This window comes from Melozone crissalis, unplaced genomic scaffold (assembly GCF_028551555.1).
Source record: "Melozone crissalis strain CALT ecotype California unplaced genomic scaffold, PUWL_Pcris_2 ptg000023l_1, whole genome shotgun sequence".
NCBI lineage: Eukaryota > Metazoa > Chordata > Aves > Passeriformes > Passerellidae > Melozone > Melozone crissalis.
Genome location: NW_026535801.1, coordinates 8,877,390 through 8,898,270, shown reverse-complemented (window position 1 = coordinate 8,898,270; position 20,881 = coordinate 8,877,390). Strand labels below are relative to the sequence as shown.

The following is a 20,881-nucleotide window of genomic DNA, read 5'->3' as shown; positions in this document are numbered from 1 at the left end:
ATTGCTGCCACTGTTTTCCATAAATACAGTGCCTGGGAAAGATCCCAGCTAGAGAAGCAAACTGTTTTCTACACAATTTGCCATCTGTGCCATGAATGGTATTCCCATTGCAATGCAAAACTGACTCACTGAATAGTGCAGAGCAGTGTTTGTCCCTGCCCTTGTGCTGGCAGCTGTACACAGACGACCTCAAATGAGATTGGCAGTGCCACATCAGACCAGGGGTCAATTTGGACCATTTTATTGTTCTTAAGCAGTGACTGTGAGGGTCTAGGGCAAGGTAAGAAGAAGGAAAGTGTGTCTGATAATCTAGTTAGTGTCTGATAACCTAGTGTGTCCGATAATTCCTAGTACTGTCCCAGGCTGCAGCTATTTTTGGCTTCAGGACCCTCAAAATGTTGTCTTGTTTTTGCTAAGAGCAGGCTGGGACACACTGGTCAGGTCATAGAATCATGAGATCATTCACGTTGGGAAAAACTTTGAGATGATTGACCATCTAACCACTAACCCAGCACTGCCAGGTCCAACACTAAACCATAATCTTTAAGTGCCACATCTACACACCACATCCCTGAAGGCCAGGCTGCCAAGGTTGCACACCTGAGCCCCTGGAGAGGCTTTCTGGGCACTGTGCCTGCCAGGCTCCTCTCAGCTGGCAAAGGGAGAAAGGCCAAACTGCTTCCAAGGGGCTGCAGGAGCTGCCAAACCACATCCCAAGAGAAACAAAATCACCCAGCCGAGCCAACAGTCCGTGCCTTCATTTTTATTACACCAAGGAGCTCCCATACATTTAATCCACTCGTGTGCCAAACGGAAGATTTCCAATATTCTTCAGATAACGGGGCCAGCCCCACAAGTCTTCCAGGCAGAAGTTCAGGTTCCGTGCCAGGCGCTTTATCAGCAGGTAGGTGCCACCCAGCCCTGCTGCCCCCACTACAAACAGCCCTCTGTTAATTACCTGCAAGTGCAAAGAGAAACCCCAACATCGTCACAGGCTGGCCCCTACCCTGCAGCACCAGCAAAGTCATCACTCATGAAAACATCCCACCACCAAAGCTGAGCAGTGCTGGTGTGCAGGCGGCCTGGGGAGGGTGGGCACCAGCCCTGACCAACCTTTGTCTGCCATTTCCAGCGCTGAAGGGCCTCGTGGTAGCGAATTCTGGTGAAGGTCACCTGGGAGGGGGTGCAGGAGAATGTCACCAGCCCAAAGCCAGGCAGGAGGAGCTCACAGAGGTGGGGAATGACAGGCTGGCTTACCATGGTGTACAGAGGGACGATGGTGGAGGGCATGAGGGCGTGCAGGAGGTTGTCCACGCGCTTGCGGAAGATGAACCACGTGGAATTGACGTGCTCGCGCATCTGCAACAGAGCAGCAGTCACCCCTGTGCAACAGCTTCTGTCAGAGCTCCCTGTGCTTTGCCAGCTCTCCCGCTGCCCTGGAGGGCATGCAGGGCCTCCTCAGCCCCAGTGACATTCCCAAGGAGCTCTGAGGGTACAGCCTGGCAGGGTGAGAGCCCAGCCCTGCCTGCTGCCTGCATCCTGAGAGCTCTGCTGTGTGCCTGGCCCATGGACCACAGGCCTGTGTGGTGCTCACCTACCTCTACATAATTGTACATGGCTAAATCTGAGATTGCGTGGTCATCTGGCACCCTCAGTCTGGAGAACTCAGGGAGGCAGGCAGCTGGGGGAGGAAAGAAGCAGTTCACAGGCAGCTCCCTGCAGGGCACCCAGCTACCCTCAGGTTCCTCTGCTCCCTCACGTCCACCCACATCACTTACCAAGGTCATTGTGGAACTGGTCCATCAATTCATCAAAGACCAGACAATCTTCAAAGCCCTGGAGGAATATTAGGGGGTTAACAGGCATAAACAGGACACATACATTCAGAAGTGCTCTCATGGGTGCTTAGCTGGTGTAGCTGTTCGGTCCCACTGACCACAGCTTCAGAGCGGGAGTTTTACTCCAGGCCCCTCTGACAGGGATCTTGAGAGAAATTGAGGGGACTGCCTTTCCCAGCTGCCTGGACCCCCCTCCCATATCGTCCTCTGCTCCATGGGAAGGTGGCATCACCTCCCTGTCCACTGTCCTTCCCAGGAGCACATCCTGACGGGAGCTCAACCCCTGCCAGTGCAGAGGACATCAGGCTATGGGACAGGCCAGCCCATGAACTCCCCAGAGTTAAACACTAAAACCAGGCATTTTTGGGTGAAAGGAGTGGGATCCCCACCAAGAGGGACAGGCCAGCCGAGAACTTACTGCATTCATGCCCTGTCCATAGAAGGGCACAACAGCATGAGCAGCATCTCCCATCAGCACGCACCGGGAGGAGAGGTGGTAGGAGGAGCACTTCACAGAGATCATGGCCTGGGCTGGCAGCAAAAAGTAATCGTGCTTCAGCTCTTGCCTTCAGGTAAAACAACAGATTTTGGTGTGTGGGACCACGAGAGAGAAGAGCAAGCTGTGCCCCAGCCAAGCTGAGGAGGCCAGGCCACAGATGCTGTCAGCTCTTCTGTGCAATCCCCAAGCCTGGGCACTAGGCTGTTTGTGCTGGGAAAAATGTGGAAGTCAGCTTCCCCACTGTGGGCCAGACATTTTGTCTGCAGGTTTTAAGTTCTGCACACAAGTTAATTAATATTAAATCAATAACTTGATTACTGACATCTTGGTCCTCTCACTGTGAGCAGTGGTAGATGTTGGTCAATGTGGGAAGGACATTCCAGAGAATATCTGAGTTTCTCAGTTAATATGAAGTCCTGGGATAATTCATTTTAAGAGGAAAGGAAACTGCCTCATACTGTTGATATCATCCAAGAAAAAGCCCATCCCATAACAGATACCTGTGTTGATGGGTGAAAAGGGGAGATGGGAGCACTTACTCTCCGATGAGGGGAATGGCATCTGGGAAGTAGGTCTGGAAAAACCCCAGCACTTGCTCGCCTGTTGTGAGCTTCTCAAACTCCTCAAAGGGCATGAAGAGCGTGCAGGTGAAGGACTTGTCCTGCCAGCCAGGAAAGAGGGTCAGTCAGAAGCCCAGAGGGCAAAGAGAACACCTGAAGCAGCAGCTCAGTGCCCAGCCTGCCACCTGGCAATCACACTGACCCACTGGCACAGCAAGGGACGAAAGTCTGGCCACCCCTTTCTCATGGTGGGCAGGCAGAAGGGTCTGAAGGGTCTGGAGCACAAGTCCTGTGAGGAGCAGCTGAGGGAGCTGGGGGTGTTTAGCCTGGAGAAAAGGAGGCTCAGTGGAGACATCACCACTCTCTACAACACTGACAGGGGGATGTAGCCAGCTGGGGTCAGGCTCTGCTCCCAGGTAACAAGGGACAAGATGAGAGGACACAGCGTTAAACTGCACAAGGGGAGGTTTAGACTGGGCATTGGGAAGAATTTCTCCACAGAAAGTGTGATCAGACATTGGAGTGGGCTGCCCAGGGAGCTGGTGGAGTCACTGTCCCTGCAGGTTTTTAAGGAAAGACTGGATGTGGCACTCAGTGCCATGGTCTGGCTGACGAGGTGGTATTGGGTCATGGCTGGACTCTGTGATCTCAGAGGTGTTTTCCACTCTAATTGATTCTGTGTTTTGGTTATCCTGTGACTCCTGACCCTCCCAATCCCTGCCACCACAGCTGTTTATCCCCACCAGCCCCATGCTGTGCCCCAGGAGAGCGTGGCCTGGGTCAGCACCATGTTGGGCAGTGCAATCATCATGAAGGTGTTCCTCGGCCAGATGTGGAGGTAGTTGGGTTCCATGGCAAACTGAAAGAGAAAGAGAATAAAAAGAATTGTATCCTTGACCTGCCCAGGCTCTGGCTCCCCTCCACACCACAACCATTCCCATGGGAAGATGCAACAACTGCAGGGTCCCTATCTGGTCAACCATGCTTCAGGGAGACACAGAGCAAGGGAAAGAGGAAAGAGCAAGAAATACAGGCAAAAAAATTTGATGTTTTGCAATCTGATGTTTTGCACTCCAGGACAGGCTCCCTACGATTTTTGCATGCAGGTACCAACACTGGCCCCACTTTTGGAAGAGGAAGAAATCCCTGCCTTATCTCAGTAAAAGGTTTGATCCCCTGCCTGGACCCCAGGTGAGAAATTAACTCTCCCAAAGCTGCTGCAGCAGAGCCACAGTGAGAAGCGGGTGGGATATCCAGCCTGTGGGACAGGCACACTCACATCTCCATCCTTGGGAGGGATGGTCAGCTCCATGTAGCCGTGAGGAATGTACTCATGGCTGTAGTTGAAGCGTGTTTGCCTCATGAACTGTTTCCTCACTGTTGAGAAGGCTCCATCACACCCCACGATGAGATCATAGGTCACCTCCAAGGTCTGCTGGTCAGATCTGAAAGCAGGACAGTACCTTGGATCAATCTGCTCCTTGGGGTCCCTTCCCACCCTAACCATTCCATGATTCTGTGGTTAACCCTCCTGTAACTCCAGGCCAGCTCAGCACCACTGTGCCCAGAGGATCTGCCTTTTGCAAAATGTATTAATTAAATAAATAAATTAAAATGTATTAATAATCTTCTAGGATGGGGGGAAGATGAGATCTCACTGGCTGGTAAGCACAGCACTAGGAGGAATAATTATCCTGTAGTTTATCAAAAGCATAACTCTGCCAGGTCTACTCAGCAATGAACTTTTGGGATGCAGAGCCTGCAGCACGTGCCAGGAGGATGGGGGCAGGACCAGAACCTCTGTGAAAGGCTGTGGAACAAGGTCATGGAACCTCAGAACGGTTTGGGTTTGAAGGGACCTTAAAGCTCAGCCCGTTCCAGCCCCTGCCATGGGCAGAGACACAACACCAGGGCCTGGAACATTCCCAGGGATGGGGCATCAGCAGTTATCCACCCTCCCTGATGAGCAATCTGTGCCTGAACCCAGAGCCATGGATTCTGGTAGTTTATCCCCTGCACAGGTCAGGAAGTGTGTGCCTGCTGCCAGCCTGGGGGTGAGGGAATTGCTTAAACCTTCCGCATCTTCCCATGAGGGAATGCTGCCTTCATGTCTCTCCTTTCCAAAGCTTTGCCTGCACAGTGGTTTCAAAACTGAGATTGCTCAATTGTTTGAGGTTTTATGAATGATTAAGCAGAAGCTAACTGACCACAGTTAGTGCTTGATCCCACGCTTGCCCAGGGATTACCTTTTTATGGATAATGTCCCCAGCTCTGCATTGCACCCGAGGAGCTTGTGTCCAAAGAACAGTTTGGTGTTGGAGTACTTCTCAGCAGCTGTGAAAAGAAAAGGCAACTAAATGCAGAGGGGTTCACTGTGACTGCAAAAAATATTTCCAAGAGATCCCTAAATTATAGTGATTTTTGCCATTAAGGCAAATAATTTGCATGTTGCATGAGGGCCAGCAGGCAGGGCACACTGGGACTGGTCAACCATGGTATAAACTACTTGAAAAATGCAAGGAACCCTGCAAGGATCTTTTTCTTCCCCACAGTGACATGAATCATTGACTGCTTTGCACTATCAGGTTCAGGATGGGATGAGGTGCCTGCAGTCAGTGGGGAATTTGCATAAACTTGGTGTGGTCTGATTGGCCACAGAGCTCCAATTTCTATTTGTCTCTGTACAATCAGGGGTTATGGAAAATGCCCCAATCCATGACAAGGCTGAGAAGGTCTCTCCTGCTCAGCTGGGAACCAGCACAGGTTTTCCTCTGCTCGTTCAGGTTTGCACTTTGTGAGATCTGGGCAAGGCAGCTTGGGGCTCAAAGTCTTCAAATCACCATAAATCCCCAGCAAAAAGTGTGTTATAAGAATTTGCAAACAGAAGTGACAACCCACCTGTCAGCAGCTCTTTGTTTAAGTTTGCTCTGTCCACAGAGAGAATGTACTGCAAGGCAAGCAAGCAGAAAGCTTTGCTGAAGGACACTCTGCGTGCCCAGAGAGGAAACCATCCCTTCCCTCATTCTCTCCAGCCTCTCCCACATCCACGAGCCCCACACTGTCCATGACACAGAGACACAAGTGCTAACAAAGTCCTCCTGTGCTCTGCAAAGCAGCTCCAGTACCTGGTCCTTCTTGCCATAAGGGATGGAGTATTTTTTCCCTGAAGGCGTGTGTATCCTCCTTGCCCTCATGGGAATGCCCTTGGCCACAATCTGAAACAGAAGGGAACACAACCCACACTTCTGGTCAAAACTGTGGGGTTTTAGTGCAAATTACAAAGCAACATCCCCTCCAGGGAGAATGGGGGGCTCTTTGCTCACACATTTCCAAATCACCAGGGAAATCTTGAGCAGGGCTGTCATGTCAATTCACTACACCTTATTGAGATTACTTATAAGCTCATGCTCATAAAAATCATAGGGAAATTGTTTTTGGATAGAGGGGACATGAAAAACCCCAGAGTGCTGGACAGGGCAGGGGATGAAAGCCAAATGACACCCTGGGACTGGGATGTGTGTTGTCAAAGTGTCCTGGATCTCTGCAGGGATCTGGGAGCAGGAGATCCCACCAGTGCCAGCAGCTGGATGTTAAATGGCAGCCTGTACCCTGCAGGAGAGTCCTGGGCTCCCAGCCAGGCGTGCTGGGCAGAAAGCAGCGCGGATGGATTTCAGGGGTCAGCCCAAAGATCAAGGATTTCTGGGAAAACACGAATCCGGGCATGCCAGTGGGGAAAACAGCTGCCTTTATTGCATCCTGCTGCATTGCATCAGCTCTTTTGGGAGCCCATCTACTGCTGCCCTGTTTGCCCTCTGCTCCAGCAGGGAGGCGAGCACAAAAGGGAGGAAAACACTGGAAGGAGCTTGGTGTCCCGGGGCTGGGCAGGATCCTGCTGCAGATGTGCTGTGAAGCAGGGGAGAGTGAGACGGAGGGGAAATTCTCCAGAGTGGAAATCCATTTTGATTTAGGTGAAATGTACATCTTTGAGTCTGTGGCTAGAAAACAGAGCTATGTAACCTGACTGCAAAGCCTAGGCTCAGAGAAACTGATTCAGTGAAGGACAGAGATAAGAGAGGAGGGACAGAGGGTGATAAAGAGAGACAGAGGGACTGCTGTGAGAGCTGGTCAACCTGACCTAGGAATTCTTTCGGATAAAGAAGAACTAGTGGCAAATGTAACGCGAAATTCATAAAAATGATTATGTATGAATCTATGGTGAACTTGTATGCATATGTATCTGAGAGGGGGATAAAAAGAGACCTGAAGTTCCCAGAAGTACTCATGTCTTTTAAGGAGAGCAATCTCCACATGCATACGGCGCTGTAATAAACATACCAGCCTTACAACTTTCACAAAGTTGTGGAGTTTTTAGTTATCTCCGCAAAACAAGAGCCAGACTGCAGTGGAAGAGGGACAAGAAGGGACAGAGAGCAAGAGAAGGTGGCAGAGTACCTGCTCCTCCATGCCCACGGCTCGCAGGGCTTGGCGTCCCCGGTGGGACAGGGCCAGGTTGATGCTCCTGCCCCGGGCAAAGCTGGACACTCGGATATCTGCAGGGAGACACAAAGCTGGACACTGGGATATCTGACACAAAGCTGGACACTCGGATATCTGCAGGGAGACACAAAGCTGGACACTGGGATATCTGCAGGGAGACACAAAGCTGGACAAGGTGTAGGGGGAGTCCAGCCTGGAGCCTCCGTGCCACTCTAGCCTGGAAGAAGCAGCAGCTCCAATCCAGCCAAGGGAATGGAGGATACCAACTATTGCCACAGACATCTTTTATGAAAAATTCTTTCCTTAGGATTTTTCCTCCTGAGAAGCTGAGAGGCCTCAGGAACAAAATGTAAACATTGATTATCTGCTGCTGTGGAATGCAACAGGTGGGTCTGTGATTGGCCCATGTTGGTTGTTTCTAATTAATGGCCAATCACAGCCTGGCTGGCTCGGACAGAGAGTCCAAACCACAAGCCTTTGTTATCATTCTTCCCTATTCTGTTCTTAACTAGCCTTCTGATCAAATCCTTTCTTCTATTCTTTTAGTATAGTTTAAATATAATATATATAATAAAATAATAAATCAGCCTTCTGAAACATGGAGTCAGATCCTCATCTCTTCCCTCAACCTGAGACCCCTGTGAACACGGTCACAACTTTGTTCATGACTGATCAGATGGAAATGTCTGGGCATTGGCTTGTTCCTTCTCCCAGTTCCCTCATTTAGACTTGCTGGGATGTCTGGCCAGTGCATGGGGCACAGCCTTCTCATCCCAGTATGTGTATTAGTGTAAGCAAAGGGCCAAAAGCTGGAGGAGGGCAGTAGGATCCATCCAGCCCAGAAGGCAGGTAAGAGCCATCAGAGGCTTTTTGAAGCTGTGGAACATCTGGCAACGCTAAGCTGTGCAGCAGAACAGCCTGTTCTGATGTCTATCAGGGCAGGAAGAGTTACCACAGAGTGTCAGGCACAGCTCCTCCCTCCCTGCACTGCAAAACTTGAGTTATTTCCATGGTGTCATTCCCACCTACCCCTTGGCTTGCCACCTCTGCCCAGGTCTTTTTTGTCTGCCAGCTGACAGATACTGGAGATGAACAGTTTCTCTGCCTTTGAGCCAGTGGCTTGGCTCCAAATCCTGATTTCTCTTTTGTGGTGCCTCATGGATCTGGAGGCTCCATCTCTTCTGCTGACCCAGCACTGTGCTATAATGCTTTCTGCAGAGACCAGGCTTCAAAGGTGGGGATTTGAATCAGTGTTTAAGCCAAGAATATAAAAAGGGCATCATTTCAGCAGCTAAAGAGTGGGTTCCCTCCACACAAGATGAACTTCAAATAAGTGCTCCTCCCCATCACAGGAGCTAAAGAGGAGAGAAAAAAGAATATCCCCAAAGTGCCACTCTCAGCTTTCATTGTTTTCTTACCATTCCAGTGAGCTCCCACAGTAATGATCAGGCTGACCTTACCTTCTCTGGCTTCATAAACATCAACATGGAAACCTCTTCTGGCAAAGAAACAGGCATTCAATGCACCCACCTGCAAGACAGGGATCAGGAGGGGTGGTTGAAGTACCTCAGGGGTCACTGCTGAGATGCAGCAAAGGAAAGAAGTGGTCAGGAGATGCAGTTCAGCATAAACAGGGAGGCGCTTTGACCAAGAACCTCAGAGGATTTTTTACTGAAGAGCAGTCCTCTGCCAGCCCTGTGTGTGTTTGCAGAGTCTCCAAGGCAAAAGCCACCCATCAAAACTCTTTTCATAAAGTCATACCAAGCTCAGGCTTGTTTGCACCCAGCAACTGAATGCAGCAGGGCTCACCTGGTGTAGGCAAGCTCCAGCTCCTCTCTGGACTGTGTTTACCTCCCTCACCAGTATTCAGGGCACAGCACCATTCTCTTGGGAACACAGTGAGGGAGAACACTACAAATATGACTTGTTTGTAATTTAAATTATTTTTAAAAATTTGATTTTCACTATGAATTGTTGTTAGCACTACAGCCTCTTCTGTCATCACTCTTTTCCAATAAGTTAATGTCCAAAAAGTCAAGAGAGAGATGTGGGTGCTGGAATGCCCCAAGCTGTCATAGAATCATTCATAGAATGGTTTGGGTTGGGAAGGAAGCTAAGGACCATCTTGTCACATCCCCCTGCCATGGGCAAGGACACCTTCCACCAGTCCAGCTTACTCAGAGCCCCATCCAGCCTGGCCTTTGGTGTCACACCGCTCTGCAAGCAGCAGTGCATGAAAACCATTCCCAAACAAAAGTGGGCAGAGGAAGGTGTTTCCTCTCAGCCTGGCATTTACTGGCTTCAGCTCTTGCCAAGCATTTCACATTGGAGCTTTGGTTACAGCCAAAATCAGCCAGGGGACAGGGCAGCCCAAACAAGGATTGGAGTTTAGGGTACCTGGGCACCACTGCTGCAGTCACCCCCAAACCCTTCACCCAAGAAAAGAACAGGAGCCTCCCACAGCAGGAACTCCCTCAACACCCCATCATCTGACAGAGGAATGGCTTTAAGGAAAGCATTCACCCCCACATCCAAGCAGTGTTTCCACAGCCCCAGCTCCCAGCAAACAGCCATGCAGCAGACAAAAGGCATTTCCTACCAGACCACCACCAACAACAGCAACTCTCTTCCCTCGTGGGTCCCGGGGCTCCATGCTGGCTCAGCCCCTGGGGCTCAGCTCCTGCTCTGTCTCTGATCCCTGTGCTTCCCCCCAGCCCCAGTGCCCTTGCCAGCGGGGAGGGGAGGGGAAGGGAAGGAATGTGGGTGGCTGAGTCATGCCTGGGCTCTTCTGCCCCCAATTCCCATTAAAGTTTAACTCCCAGCCCAGGGACTGTCAGGGAGTCAGCCTGGGGTGTTGAGATGGCAAAGTCAGGCAGTCAGGCTGCTTTGGAAATTGCAGAGCAATCCTGCAGTCTCCAAGGAATGCACACAGAGCAGGAGGAGAACTTCCATGGGCCAGGCTTTTGCTGGTGCTTCACTGGGTTGAAACTGCAGAGGCACTGGTGGGACAATGTGGAGTGACTTCTGGAACCTCTCCTGAGGGTGGGATGTGAGCCACGCTGCTTTCCCAGGAGCCTCATCCCATCTTTGAGGACATCTCTCATCCAAGGAAGCTCTGTGTGTGTGTGGCTCAGGGTTTTGGGGTGGGATGCTTAGGAGAGGCTCATGCCTGCTCTGCAGAAGCTTTCCAAGGTTTAAACAAGGCTGTGAGGAGCCATCTCTGCAGGCATCATGTTACATGGAAATGTTCTGCTGAGCCAATGCAGTAAACATTGCAAAGGGAGGAGCCAATTAGAGCCAAATACAAAAATTAAACAGCAGACAGTGAAACTGCAGGTGTTTGTATCACCAAGTACAATTTATTGCTAAACCTGGCAGGCCCCAGCAGATTTGGCTCAGAGAATCCTTAAGGTAGAAAAAGTAGAAAAAGCCCTCTAAGAACATCACCCCCATGACCCTAAATGCCACATCTATCTGGCTATCAAAGACCTACAGGGATGGGGCAGCACTCAAATGCTTCCCTGGGCAGCCTCTTCCAATGCTTTCAGTCAAGAATTTCTTCCTAATATTCAATCCAAACTCACAATTTGAGGCTATTCCCTCTTTCAGGTAGAGAAGTTAGAATCTCAAAGACAACAGAGCAGAGAGGGCAAAGAGCAAGGGAGGCTTTACATAGTAAATAAATTATTCATTAATTGTTTTTGGAACACAGACAGCTTCCAGCAGTGATAGTTACTATCTTTTCTTCATTCCAAACAAAATGTAGGTCCCTGGGTTTTCTTAATCAGGCTCACTCACAAACTGCAGCAGGCAAACCCAGTGTACAGATGTTCTCCACTCTAAAAACAGAAGGTGGGAATATACTGAGAAAGTGCTATAAAATCATCATTCATCTTTCTATATTAAGCAACACCAGGCTGCTGAGAGCATGAAAAAGTGTTGCCTGATCAAACTCCATGTGAGCCTTTCAAGAAGTCATAAATAAAACTAAAAAGAACAGGATAACATGGGCATGGATTAAAGCCTGTCCTCTGGGGAAAAGTAAAGGAGGGAAGAGTGCTCAAGAAAAAGACATGTCAATGGCTGAGGAAGAACAGCAGGATTTTATTGGTTTTAGAAAGGCTCTGGTGCACTTGCAGAGGATCCTGTACTGTCAGTATGTGGGCCACCTGCAACAAGAAAAATGGAGTTATTGTGTTTAGTAACAGCCTGTAGTGCTGCAACTGCAAAAAAACCAAAGTGTTTGGTCTCATACCTTGTGGTGGCAGGCAGCTGAAGAAGAGGAAGAGCAGTTTAAAGGCCATGACAAGACCTCCTGATTCCTGCAGGGAATTGCACTGATCCTGGCAGGAGCCAGGGGTTCTTTACTGGCTCAGATTACAAACCCGTGCCAAGGGGAAATAGGTAGAAATGCTCATCCCTTGTAATCCCATTAGGGAAATAATCTGTTCAGGAATTCAAATCCCCTGCTAAAGAGGGCTGTGCAGACACCCCTGCCAGCAGGTCACCCATGCTCTGTTCTCCTGTTCACTGAGGCTCTGAAAGAGCCATGGACAGGAATAAAAGTGGAGTTCTCAGTGTGTCCCCATGTCACCCCCACCTTCCAGGGTCTAGAAAGGGGCAATTCTTCACCAGCCTTGGCATGTAAGAACTTCCCAGCAGCTAGGAAGCCAAGCAGGGCAGGCTCAGAGGAAGCACAAAGCAAGTGAGCCCCTGGAGGATCTGTCTGTGGTCACAGGGCTCAAGGGCTCTATGGATTTGGGAGCATCCTGTGGAGGAATTAATCCATTTCTGCACTTGAAACCCACCCCCTCCAGCTGCAAGCACGATCTTATGGCAAAGGCTCAGCATTATTTCTGATACTCCCCTCCCTTTGTACCAATTTTCTTAGCTAGTGGTTTGGTTTTTTTTTTTTTTATTTTCCCAGGAATCTCTGATTAGCAAATGTCCCAGCAGTGCTATAAGAACATAAACCCTGCTGGGACCTTTAGGACTTCCCCATCACCTCCCCATCCCTGATTTATGTGGCAGGTGACTGCTGGGTTCACAGGGACACCCAAGAAGCAAGATTGGAGACCCAAAAAGCAGGGTGGGAGACACAAAAGGCAGGGTGGAGGGATCTCTGTGATGCTCCCCCTTGTCAGATGCCCGGATTTATCCCCCTGTCTGCCTTGGCAGCCCAGCTGGGCAGGGGAAAGGGCTGCAGGAGCATGTTGACTCACAGAGGCTGGGCAGAGGCGCTGCTCCAGGGCTGTTCTGTGCTGGGGGGCACTGGGAACACCCCCGTGGGAGGGTAATGGTGGTGGTGGTGCACCACAGGCGCCTTGGGCTTCTCTGCTTTCATAGCAAGCTGCAGATCCTTCTTGGAGAGACAAAGGGTGGCTTTGGAATGGAGAAAAATGCTTTGGCAATACCCATAGAGGCCATACTACTTTGCTGGTTTGGATTTAAGTTTGTATAGGAATCTTGTCGCCCTGATTTTTTAATATTTTCTAAGCCTTCTGATGTTTACATTATTGTAACAAACTTTCTCACACGCTTCCTGTAAATAACTTGTTGTTTTGCATTCTTTTATAGAAAAGGAGAAATTTGATAGGCTGTTAGTTTGTCCAGTGTCCTTTGAGAGGTGGCACTTCCACCCTCCAATCCACTGTCACTTTTGGAAATCTATAAATGTTGAAGTGAGAAAATAAACTTCCCTTTTTTCACCTTGATAACAGCAGTGTTGATTTGTTCCCTATAGTGACAGTTTTAGTATGTTTGGTACAGCAGTGCTTAGTGGTGGAGTTATTTTATTTAATGAACAGTAGTCTACAGTTAATTTTTATTATTTTAGACTTTTAATATTTTTTATTATTTAGATTTATGCACAGGTTAAATGGGGCTGTTGAAGGGTGAGTGGGTTTTGCTGACTATTTTTTGGTTTTTTAGCTTAAGGATTATTTTGTGGGTGGGGATTACAACATCTTGATTTGTTTGGTACTGTTGGCAGTGCACTGTTGAGGTGGCAATCGGCATTTGTTGGTTTTTATTTTTAGGAGCTTTATTGTAGATGGGTTTTTGATAGTTTGGGTAAGGTGTTTAATTGCTTGACGCTTTTTGTTTTTATAGTTATATGAATGTTATATATTTTTATATATTATTTATATAACTATAAAGTTATATAAATAACATATATAATATAATATAATATAATAAATAATATATTGTATTATATATAATAATATATATTATAATAATATAAAATATAATATAATATATAAATATTATATAATATAATTTATATAAATATATATATAATATTTATATAACTATAAAACTATAACTATTTAACTGTTATATATATAATTTTATATATATATATATATATATATATATATATATATATATATATATATAACAGTTATATATAACTATATATAACTATACATATAGTTATTTTAAATGTTTATTTGAGGTCTTTTGGGGCAGAAACCTGTGCCCCTCATGGAGGGGGGCAGGGTTCCACTCAGCCACCCCTTGGGAAAGGAAGATTTTTGGGATCTATCTGGAGGAGATTCTGCAGGTTCCAGTGCAGAAGGTCCAAGAACACTTGGTGACTTCAATTTTCACCTGATCCTCAGACCCCACTCCACCCAGTTTATTCATTAGTCAATGCCAGGGAAATGCAGCATGCCAGGATGGTCTGGAGAGGAAGGTGGGTATCAGGGCATGCTCTTGCTCTGCCATCTTTCCTCAGTTCATTGTCCTCCCCAGTGCTCTGGCTGTCCCAGCTCTCCCTGTGTGCTTTGGCCAGGCCTGGGTGTTGTTTGTTACCTGCTGGGGGAGAGGAGCCACTGCTCCCCCAGGCTGTGTGAGCAGGGCTGGTGGCAGAGCCTTCAGCATCATGTTCTGCATCATGATCTGGTGCATCTGAGCGTTCTGCATCAGCATCATCTCCACCATGTCTGGGAAGAGAGGAGAAGAGTAAGGGCTTTACCCACAGCTGACAATCAGCAGAGGCAAAATTATAAAGAGAGTCCTCCAGCACAGAGTGGGCACTGCCACAGAGGCAAAGCAGCTGAAAGGGGGCACGTTTTTCTGAGCTGTAAGGTATGTGTGTATTCTATTTGCCATCGATTAGGAGTAGGGCAGTTCTCTACTGTTCATTGGGCAGTTTCTTTTATCTCTTCCACAACCCATGCTCCCTCCAGAGAGATCTCTTCTATTAATAGGCCACTGAGTGTCCCTGCATGGCTGATAAAAATTACATCACCCCATTGTGAGGTGCTCCACCCAGAAAGAAGAGCCAAACATCCCTACCTAAATATAATCTCAGACTTAGAACAACAGAGACACCCTTTTCCCACTAAATTCCCAAAAGAACAACTTATCTCCTCCACTAGATTCCCAGAAAAATACCAAACCCATCTACATCACCACCAGACATTCAAAAACAAACCTACACCCTTCTACAAAATCACTGCTTTGACAAAACCACATCTGTCGCTCCAAGAAAACTACAGCCACCATTTAATCAAAACTGCTACCAACACCCTAACCAACAGTGCCAAGTCATATTCTACCTCTGTCAGTAGTTTATTTTCTAGTTTTTTGTACTATTTTTTAAATTTTCCTAGTAAAAACCTGTTATTCCAATTCCATGTCTTATGTGATAGTGCAGTGCCACCTTGAGTGAGAGCCCACTGGCTCATGGAATAGAAAAGGATGGAAAAGACCTCCAACATCATCAAGCCCAAGCCTCAATCTCTCATTTCATGCACATCAAACCTCCTTACAGGATCTCTGGGATACAAAGGACTTGTGCAGTGTAAATAATCCACTTGGGGAGGAGTGACGAGGGAGAGATGAGAAAAAAAGAAGGGAAAAAATAATGAAGGCAACTCTCATTTTCCTTTTTACTGATCATACAAAAAGTAGTTCATATGTAGCAGCTTCAGATAAGTCCTGAGTGGATTTGGACTATTTTGGTTGTGGAAATAAACTCTGATTTGAAAATCCAGATACTTAGATGAAGTATGAGCTGTGAAATACTGCAGTTCCATGACTGGAGATTCCTGGGTGGGATGAAACTTTGGCTGAAGGCTGAGCCAGGGAAATTGACCCAGGTTTTATTTCATGTATCCTTTCACAGTAGCACCCACCTATGTTTAGAAACAAACTCTTTTATTGTTTATATTTAGAACAACAATTTCACATGTTCTGTCTTGTTTCCAAACACAGGGTACAAACAAAAGCCTGAGGAGATTGAACAGCAGGTTAGGAAGGAACAAAAGAATAAAACCAGATTTTAGAAGCCTGTTTGCCAATTCTGGAGTCACCCATGTGAATGACTTTGACTTTGTTCATATTTCTCAGTGCCACGAGTTGAGCTGTTCTGCTTTCCCAATCTCCCCTAGAGCTTGTAGTTCCTTTTTCTTTAGTTTTAGCGATAAGAGTTTCACAACTGAATGCTTTCACAACTGCTACCCATCCCATTTAGGAAGCACAACTCCCCAGGCTCCAGCAGCTCATTAAACAGCACATCCCTAACGAGTTTGGAGCCCATGCCCTGTCCCATTCCAGGCCTGGTGGCAGGAGCTGCTGCTCTATGGAGGGTTTCTCACCTTCCTTGATGCTCCCAGGGCGGGGGGCTGCCAAGGGCTGGGCTGGGGGGATCTGGGTGACCACAGGGGAGGGCTGAGGCAGCTGCTGGATGATGGTGGCAGGCTGAGCTGGCATCTGCAACAGGAAAGGAAAATGGACAAGTCAGGCTTGGTTCTGGCCAGCTCCCCTGTGGTGGTGTTCACAGGGGTCCGAGGATGAGGGAAGAGACGAGGATCTGATTCCATGTTGCAGAAGGCTGATTTATTATTTTATGATATTTATTATATTAAACTATACTAAAAGGATAGAAGAAAGGATTTCATCAGAAGGCTAGCTAAGAATAGAAAAAGAAGGAATGATAAAGGCTCTGTCTCAGACTCTCTATCCAAGCCAGCTCACTGTGATTGGCCATTAATTAGAAACAACCACATGAGACCAATCACAGATGCACCTGTTGCATTCCACAGCAGCAGATAATCATTGTTTACATTTTGTTCCTGAGGCCTCACAGCTTCTCAGGAGAAAAAATCCTAAGGAAAGGATTTTTCATAAAACATGTCTGTGACACTCCCCCAGCTATGGGAACAGCTGCCATCTGCCCAGGCTTCAGGAAAACTCTGGGATCCTCATGGAAAAGCTGTTGGGGCTGTGGGCTGCCTGAGCAGGCAGTGATGTGCATTAGAAAGTGGCTGAATGGCCAGGCTGGAGTGTGGGCAGCCCTGCCACTCCTTTTGCCATCTTGCTCCAAGAGTAAACCATTCCCATTGTTAATTTTGGCCCTTATTTGCAAGACGGCAAATAAGGTTTTCCCTTTTTTCCCTTTAGGTTTCGCTGCAAGGGTCCCATCAAAGAGCAATGGGTACATCTTCCCTTTTTGTGGGATGAGCAATCCCATCCAGCTCCCAAATGATTGCCAGCTCAGTCTGGCACAGTGCTGGTGGTATTTTCTAGGAGCCAATCCTTACTGTCTGCTGGATAATCCTTGGTGGCTCCACTGGGGAAGCTGGAAAAGGGATCTGGTAGATTTGTGGCAGGGCAGCTCTGGGGTCATGGCAGTGTCCCCCATCTGGCGCAGGTGGCTGTGAAAGCTCTTCCAGAAGGTGCTGCTCCTGCAAAGTCAAGTTGTTTTTTTTTTTGTTTGTTTTCTTAAAGAAAACCCAGTCACAGCAAGGCAGACATTATGGTTATGCTCCCTGGACTAAATGAGATCAGCCCCTAGGAACCTGCAGCAAGGACACTGCCAATGCCTGCAAAAGCGTAAAGAAAGTTTTCCTTGCCACAGATCTTGAAGCACAAGCAAAAAGGATTGGGGGGAAAAAATGAACAGCACAAGCTGCCAAAAGTCTGGGAAAACATTTCAATAATAGTTGGTGATGGTGTTCACAGGGGTCTCAGGTTGAGGGAAGAGATGAGGATCTGACTCCATGTTTCAGAAGGCTTGATTTATTATTTTATGATATATATTATATTAAACTACACTAAAAGAATTGAAGAAAAGATTTCCCCAGAAGGCTAGCTAAGAATAGAAAAAGAAAGAATGATAACAAAGGCTTGTGGCTTGGACAGAGAGTCTGAGCCAGCTCACTGTGATTGGCCATTAATTAGAAACAACTGCATGAGCCCAATCACAGATGCACCTGTTGCATTCCACAGCAGCAGATAATCACTGTTTACATTTTGTTCCTGAGGCCTCTCAGCTTCTCAGGAGGAAAAATCCTAAGGAAAGGATTTTTCATAAAAGATGTCTGCAACAATAGTTGGTATCCTCCACAAGCTAGGAATAACTAACAATTACTCTTGTCTCTACTTTGGCATGGCTAAAAATCCCTTCTTTGCATTCTGGCACAGAAAGTTTATGGTGCAGCAGTTCAGGAAAAGCAGAATGACCCCACTGCAGTGCCTGGAGCAGGTGCAAGCTCCCTCAGCTGTACTGAGCAAAGCCAAGCTGCTCTCCAGGCTCCTTCCCTGATTAGCTGGCCCTGCCTTTATATTCCAAAGCAGCAGAGCACTAAACCCTGCCCAGCCCCAAAATTAAAGGCCAGGAAAACCCTGAACCTACATCAGCAGTGGGATGTGCAGGGAATTGCTCTTACCCTGAGCTCCTGCAGCAGATTTCTCCTTTGCCTCAGGGCACTTTGGAGCAGGTCCTGAGGTCTGTTCCCTGCAAGAGGGAGAGTTGCCATTATCTCCCCAAAGGATCTCAAAGACAGAGCTATTGCAGCACCTGTGTTATGATATCAGTGTGGAAAATGTGTTATTGCATAGCTGGGTGTTGCATATGGGTAAAAACCTTACAAAACAAGAGCTTGTTACCATTTTAAAATCATGGCTCAGGAATGCTACTTGGATAAGCAGAAAAGGACTGTGGTAAAGTGACTGAGCTGAATTAGCGGTAGAAAAAGAAGTTATATAGCCATGATGTGCTCACCTTGTGCTGTATGGTGGTTGGTTGGATTATGTTTGTTATAATTTTCAACTATGTAAAGTAAAGGCCTAACTGCTCACAAAGATCTGGTTTTTGCAATAAAGGGACTAAAGGGTCTCCCCTTTGCACCTGCCTGGGGACTCAGTGTTGCTCTGCTTCAGTAGCTTGAGTTCCTCCACAAAAGACTTGGGCTGCTTTTCTTGTCAAATACATGCGTGAATAATAACTTTATGCCATGTGCAGCCACAGCTGCTCAACAGCTCTACAAAGGCAAAATGCCTCTGAAAATAAACTCTTAAGATTGCTCTTTAAAGCCTTCTTTTAACCTCCTGGTTTAGGAATCCATTTCAGGCTGAAGGTTTCTAGATGTGCCCTGTGCATGCAGAGGATGCCTGTCTGTAGTACCAGCTCCATCAAATCTGGACTGAATATCAACTTTTCTGCTTCCATTTTGTTCTGCATCAGCTTCCTTTTCAGTTCATGCCACACATGGCTGATTTTGAAATGAAGATAAGCAAGAATGTTCTCATATACTTTGGAGGCACGCCTGGCATCTGCTCTGGAAAGCACCAGTTTGTATTTTGAAACTGTAAATTGTTATAGGGGATTTTTTAAAAGTGTTTGGCCACAGCATTAGAAAATTCCAAGTACCTGTGCATCAGATCAATGAATAGGAACCCACAGTACAGTCGAGAAATATCAAATAGCTTCTCTTGGTGGCCTTGAATCCATAGATAATATAAACAGTGCATGTGCCATGCAATCAAATGTTCCTCCTGCCTTTTCAGAATCACCAAAGCCAAGCAAACTACAACAGGGTGTACTCCTAGGTGTAAGAGCTAGCACAAACTGGATCAGCACCAGTTTGCTCCAGCGGAGAGGCTGCGCAGGATAAGATCAACCTTTGCTGGGCAGGAAGGCACCTGATGTTAGTGCTCAGCTGGTTGTTCAAGTCCTTTGGTCAGGAAAAAAAAATAGCTGAAGAAACTCAAAAGATAAAAAGCAGTTAGCTCACAGATGTAAGGGAGGAGAGGGGATCATCTCCTGAGGAACTCATGCCTGAAAACATAAGCAAGCCCTTTCCAAAATATGCCTAAAATTAGAACAAATGCTTCTCTTACTTGCAGCTGGGAGAGACAAATCCATCTTCTCTAGGTTCTCCTGTTCATTTTCTAGTCTCTGTTGGCAGAACCATAACCAGAACTGGTCATAAGTCAGGCAGAAGACTTATCCCAAGCCTATGGCACAGGTTTGAGATGGAGGAAATAGAGCAGGAATGGAGAAAAATTGTGCTTTTTGAAGTATGAAATGTCTCATTACAAATCTAGTTACAGTAAAGAATAGTGATGCTTCCAACTGTCCAGACCTTAAAACTGATAGCATGGTGAATCAGGAGACAATTTATTTTGAAGGGCAGAGAGCCTCATCGTATGAAGAAATTGATAATGTTGAGTTTGGACTCTTGATTCAGCAAGGGTCTGACCAGGCAACACATCTTATGTGAAAGCAGACATGAAATTACCTTAAAACAATCTGAGATTCTCTTTACCCAAGATTTACTCCAAAACTTTGCCTGTCCCAGCTCAAACTGGCTTTGAGCTAACTGGTGACATCTGCCATAAAATCAAAGCCAATTTAATTTACTGTAGGTCCATGTAAACTTGCAGAATGTTATTTAAGAAAGTGACAGTGAGTAGTAGCACTCCTCAGTGTATCTCAGTAGAGTTATAGTATAACATAATAAATTTAGGTTAAAATTCAGTGTTAATGCTTCAACATGCAAGAGCAAAAAGCAGAGCAAAGGTGACCCTGCAGAATTACTCCCTTACCTTTTCCAGCAGTTTGAGTTTCAGCCGTGCCAGCTGATCCACCACTGAAGGATCTCCCATCATCTCCTGGAAGAGCAGGCAGGCAAAAGCAGGTTAAAAAGATAAACAGAAGCAGATAGGTCTTCAGTGCTCATTTTTTCCCCTCCAGAATCTTCACAGAATAATTCCATTATTAAAAAACAATAACACAAGATGAGTAGAAAATGAGAGAAGCAGATAAAAGCTTCAGTTTCACTCCCAGGCTTTCACAAAATCACAGACACAGCTTTTCCTGCCATTTCTCTCCACATACTTCTGTCCTGCAGGTTGTGATGCTCACAGGAAGGCAGCTGAGACTGAATATTTATTTGTCTGTTCCTGATGGTTGCTATCCTTCCCCTGGCAGCATCACTAAGCCTGGTCTCTGTGTTGTTAGAGACTTTTAATCAGCACAGAGTTTCTTGCCTGGTTGCTAAGTTTATAGTGTCAACAGGTAACATAAACAATTTCATCTCCAGGCACAGGAGCTTGTGTACCTTGGGTAAAGCAAATGCCTGGACAAGAAAAAAAAAAATAAATAAAAACCAATGGTTCTTTGAAACAAGGCCAAAAAATCCTCTCACCAGCCAGCAGCTCTCCTGGGAAACAAACTCTGAGCCCATTTCTGT

At 46.9% G+C, this 20,881-nt stretch overlaps 2 protein-coding genes across 2 annotated transcripts; both read right to left on the bottom strand.

The window, feature by feature from the left end:
• Window positions 1-790: 790 nt before the first annotated feature.
• KMO (kynurenine 3-monooxygenase) lies at window positions 791-10,047 on the bottom strand. Its single transcript, XM_054277761.1, has 15 exons — window positions 9,994-10,047; window positions 8,855-8,924; window positions 7,350-7,447; window positions 6,023-6,112; window positions 5,796-5,844; window positions 5,144-5,231; window positions 4,177-4,342; window positions 3,685-3,756; window positions 2,877-2,998; window positions 2,257-2,404; window positions 1,779-1,836; window positions 1,599-1,681; window positions 1,258-1,359; window positions 1,114-1,173; window positions 791-958 (listed from the first exon to the last, which is right to left on the bottom strand). The coding sequence occupies exons 1-15, from the start codon at window positions 10,045-10,047 to the stop codon at window positions 791-793; spliced, it is 1,428 nt and encodes a 475-aa protein (XP_054133736.1).
• Window positions 10,048-11,482: 1,435 nt separating this feature from the next.
• CUNH21orf58 (chromosome unknown C21orf58 homolog) lies at window positions 11,483-20,566 on the bottom strand. The gene is made up of 9 exons (XM_054278370.1): window positions 20,527-20,566; window positions 20,235-20,300; window positions 19,527-19,584; window positions 18,074-18,141; window positions 16,946-17,089; window positions 16,001-16,115; window positions 14,211-14,341; window positions 12,617-12,756; window positions 11,483-11,563 (listed from the first exon to the last, which is right to left on the bottom strand). Exons 2-9 carry the CDS (start codon window positions 20,295-20,297, stop codon window positions 11,548-11,550), a joined length of 735 nt encoding a protein of 244 aa, XP_054134345.1. The 5' UTR covers window positions 20,298-20,300; window positions 20,527-20,566; the 3' UTR covers window positions 11,483-11,547.
• Between the last annotated feature and the right edge of the window lie 315 nt (window positions 20,567-20,881).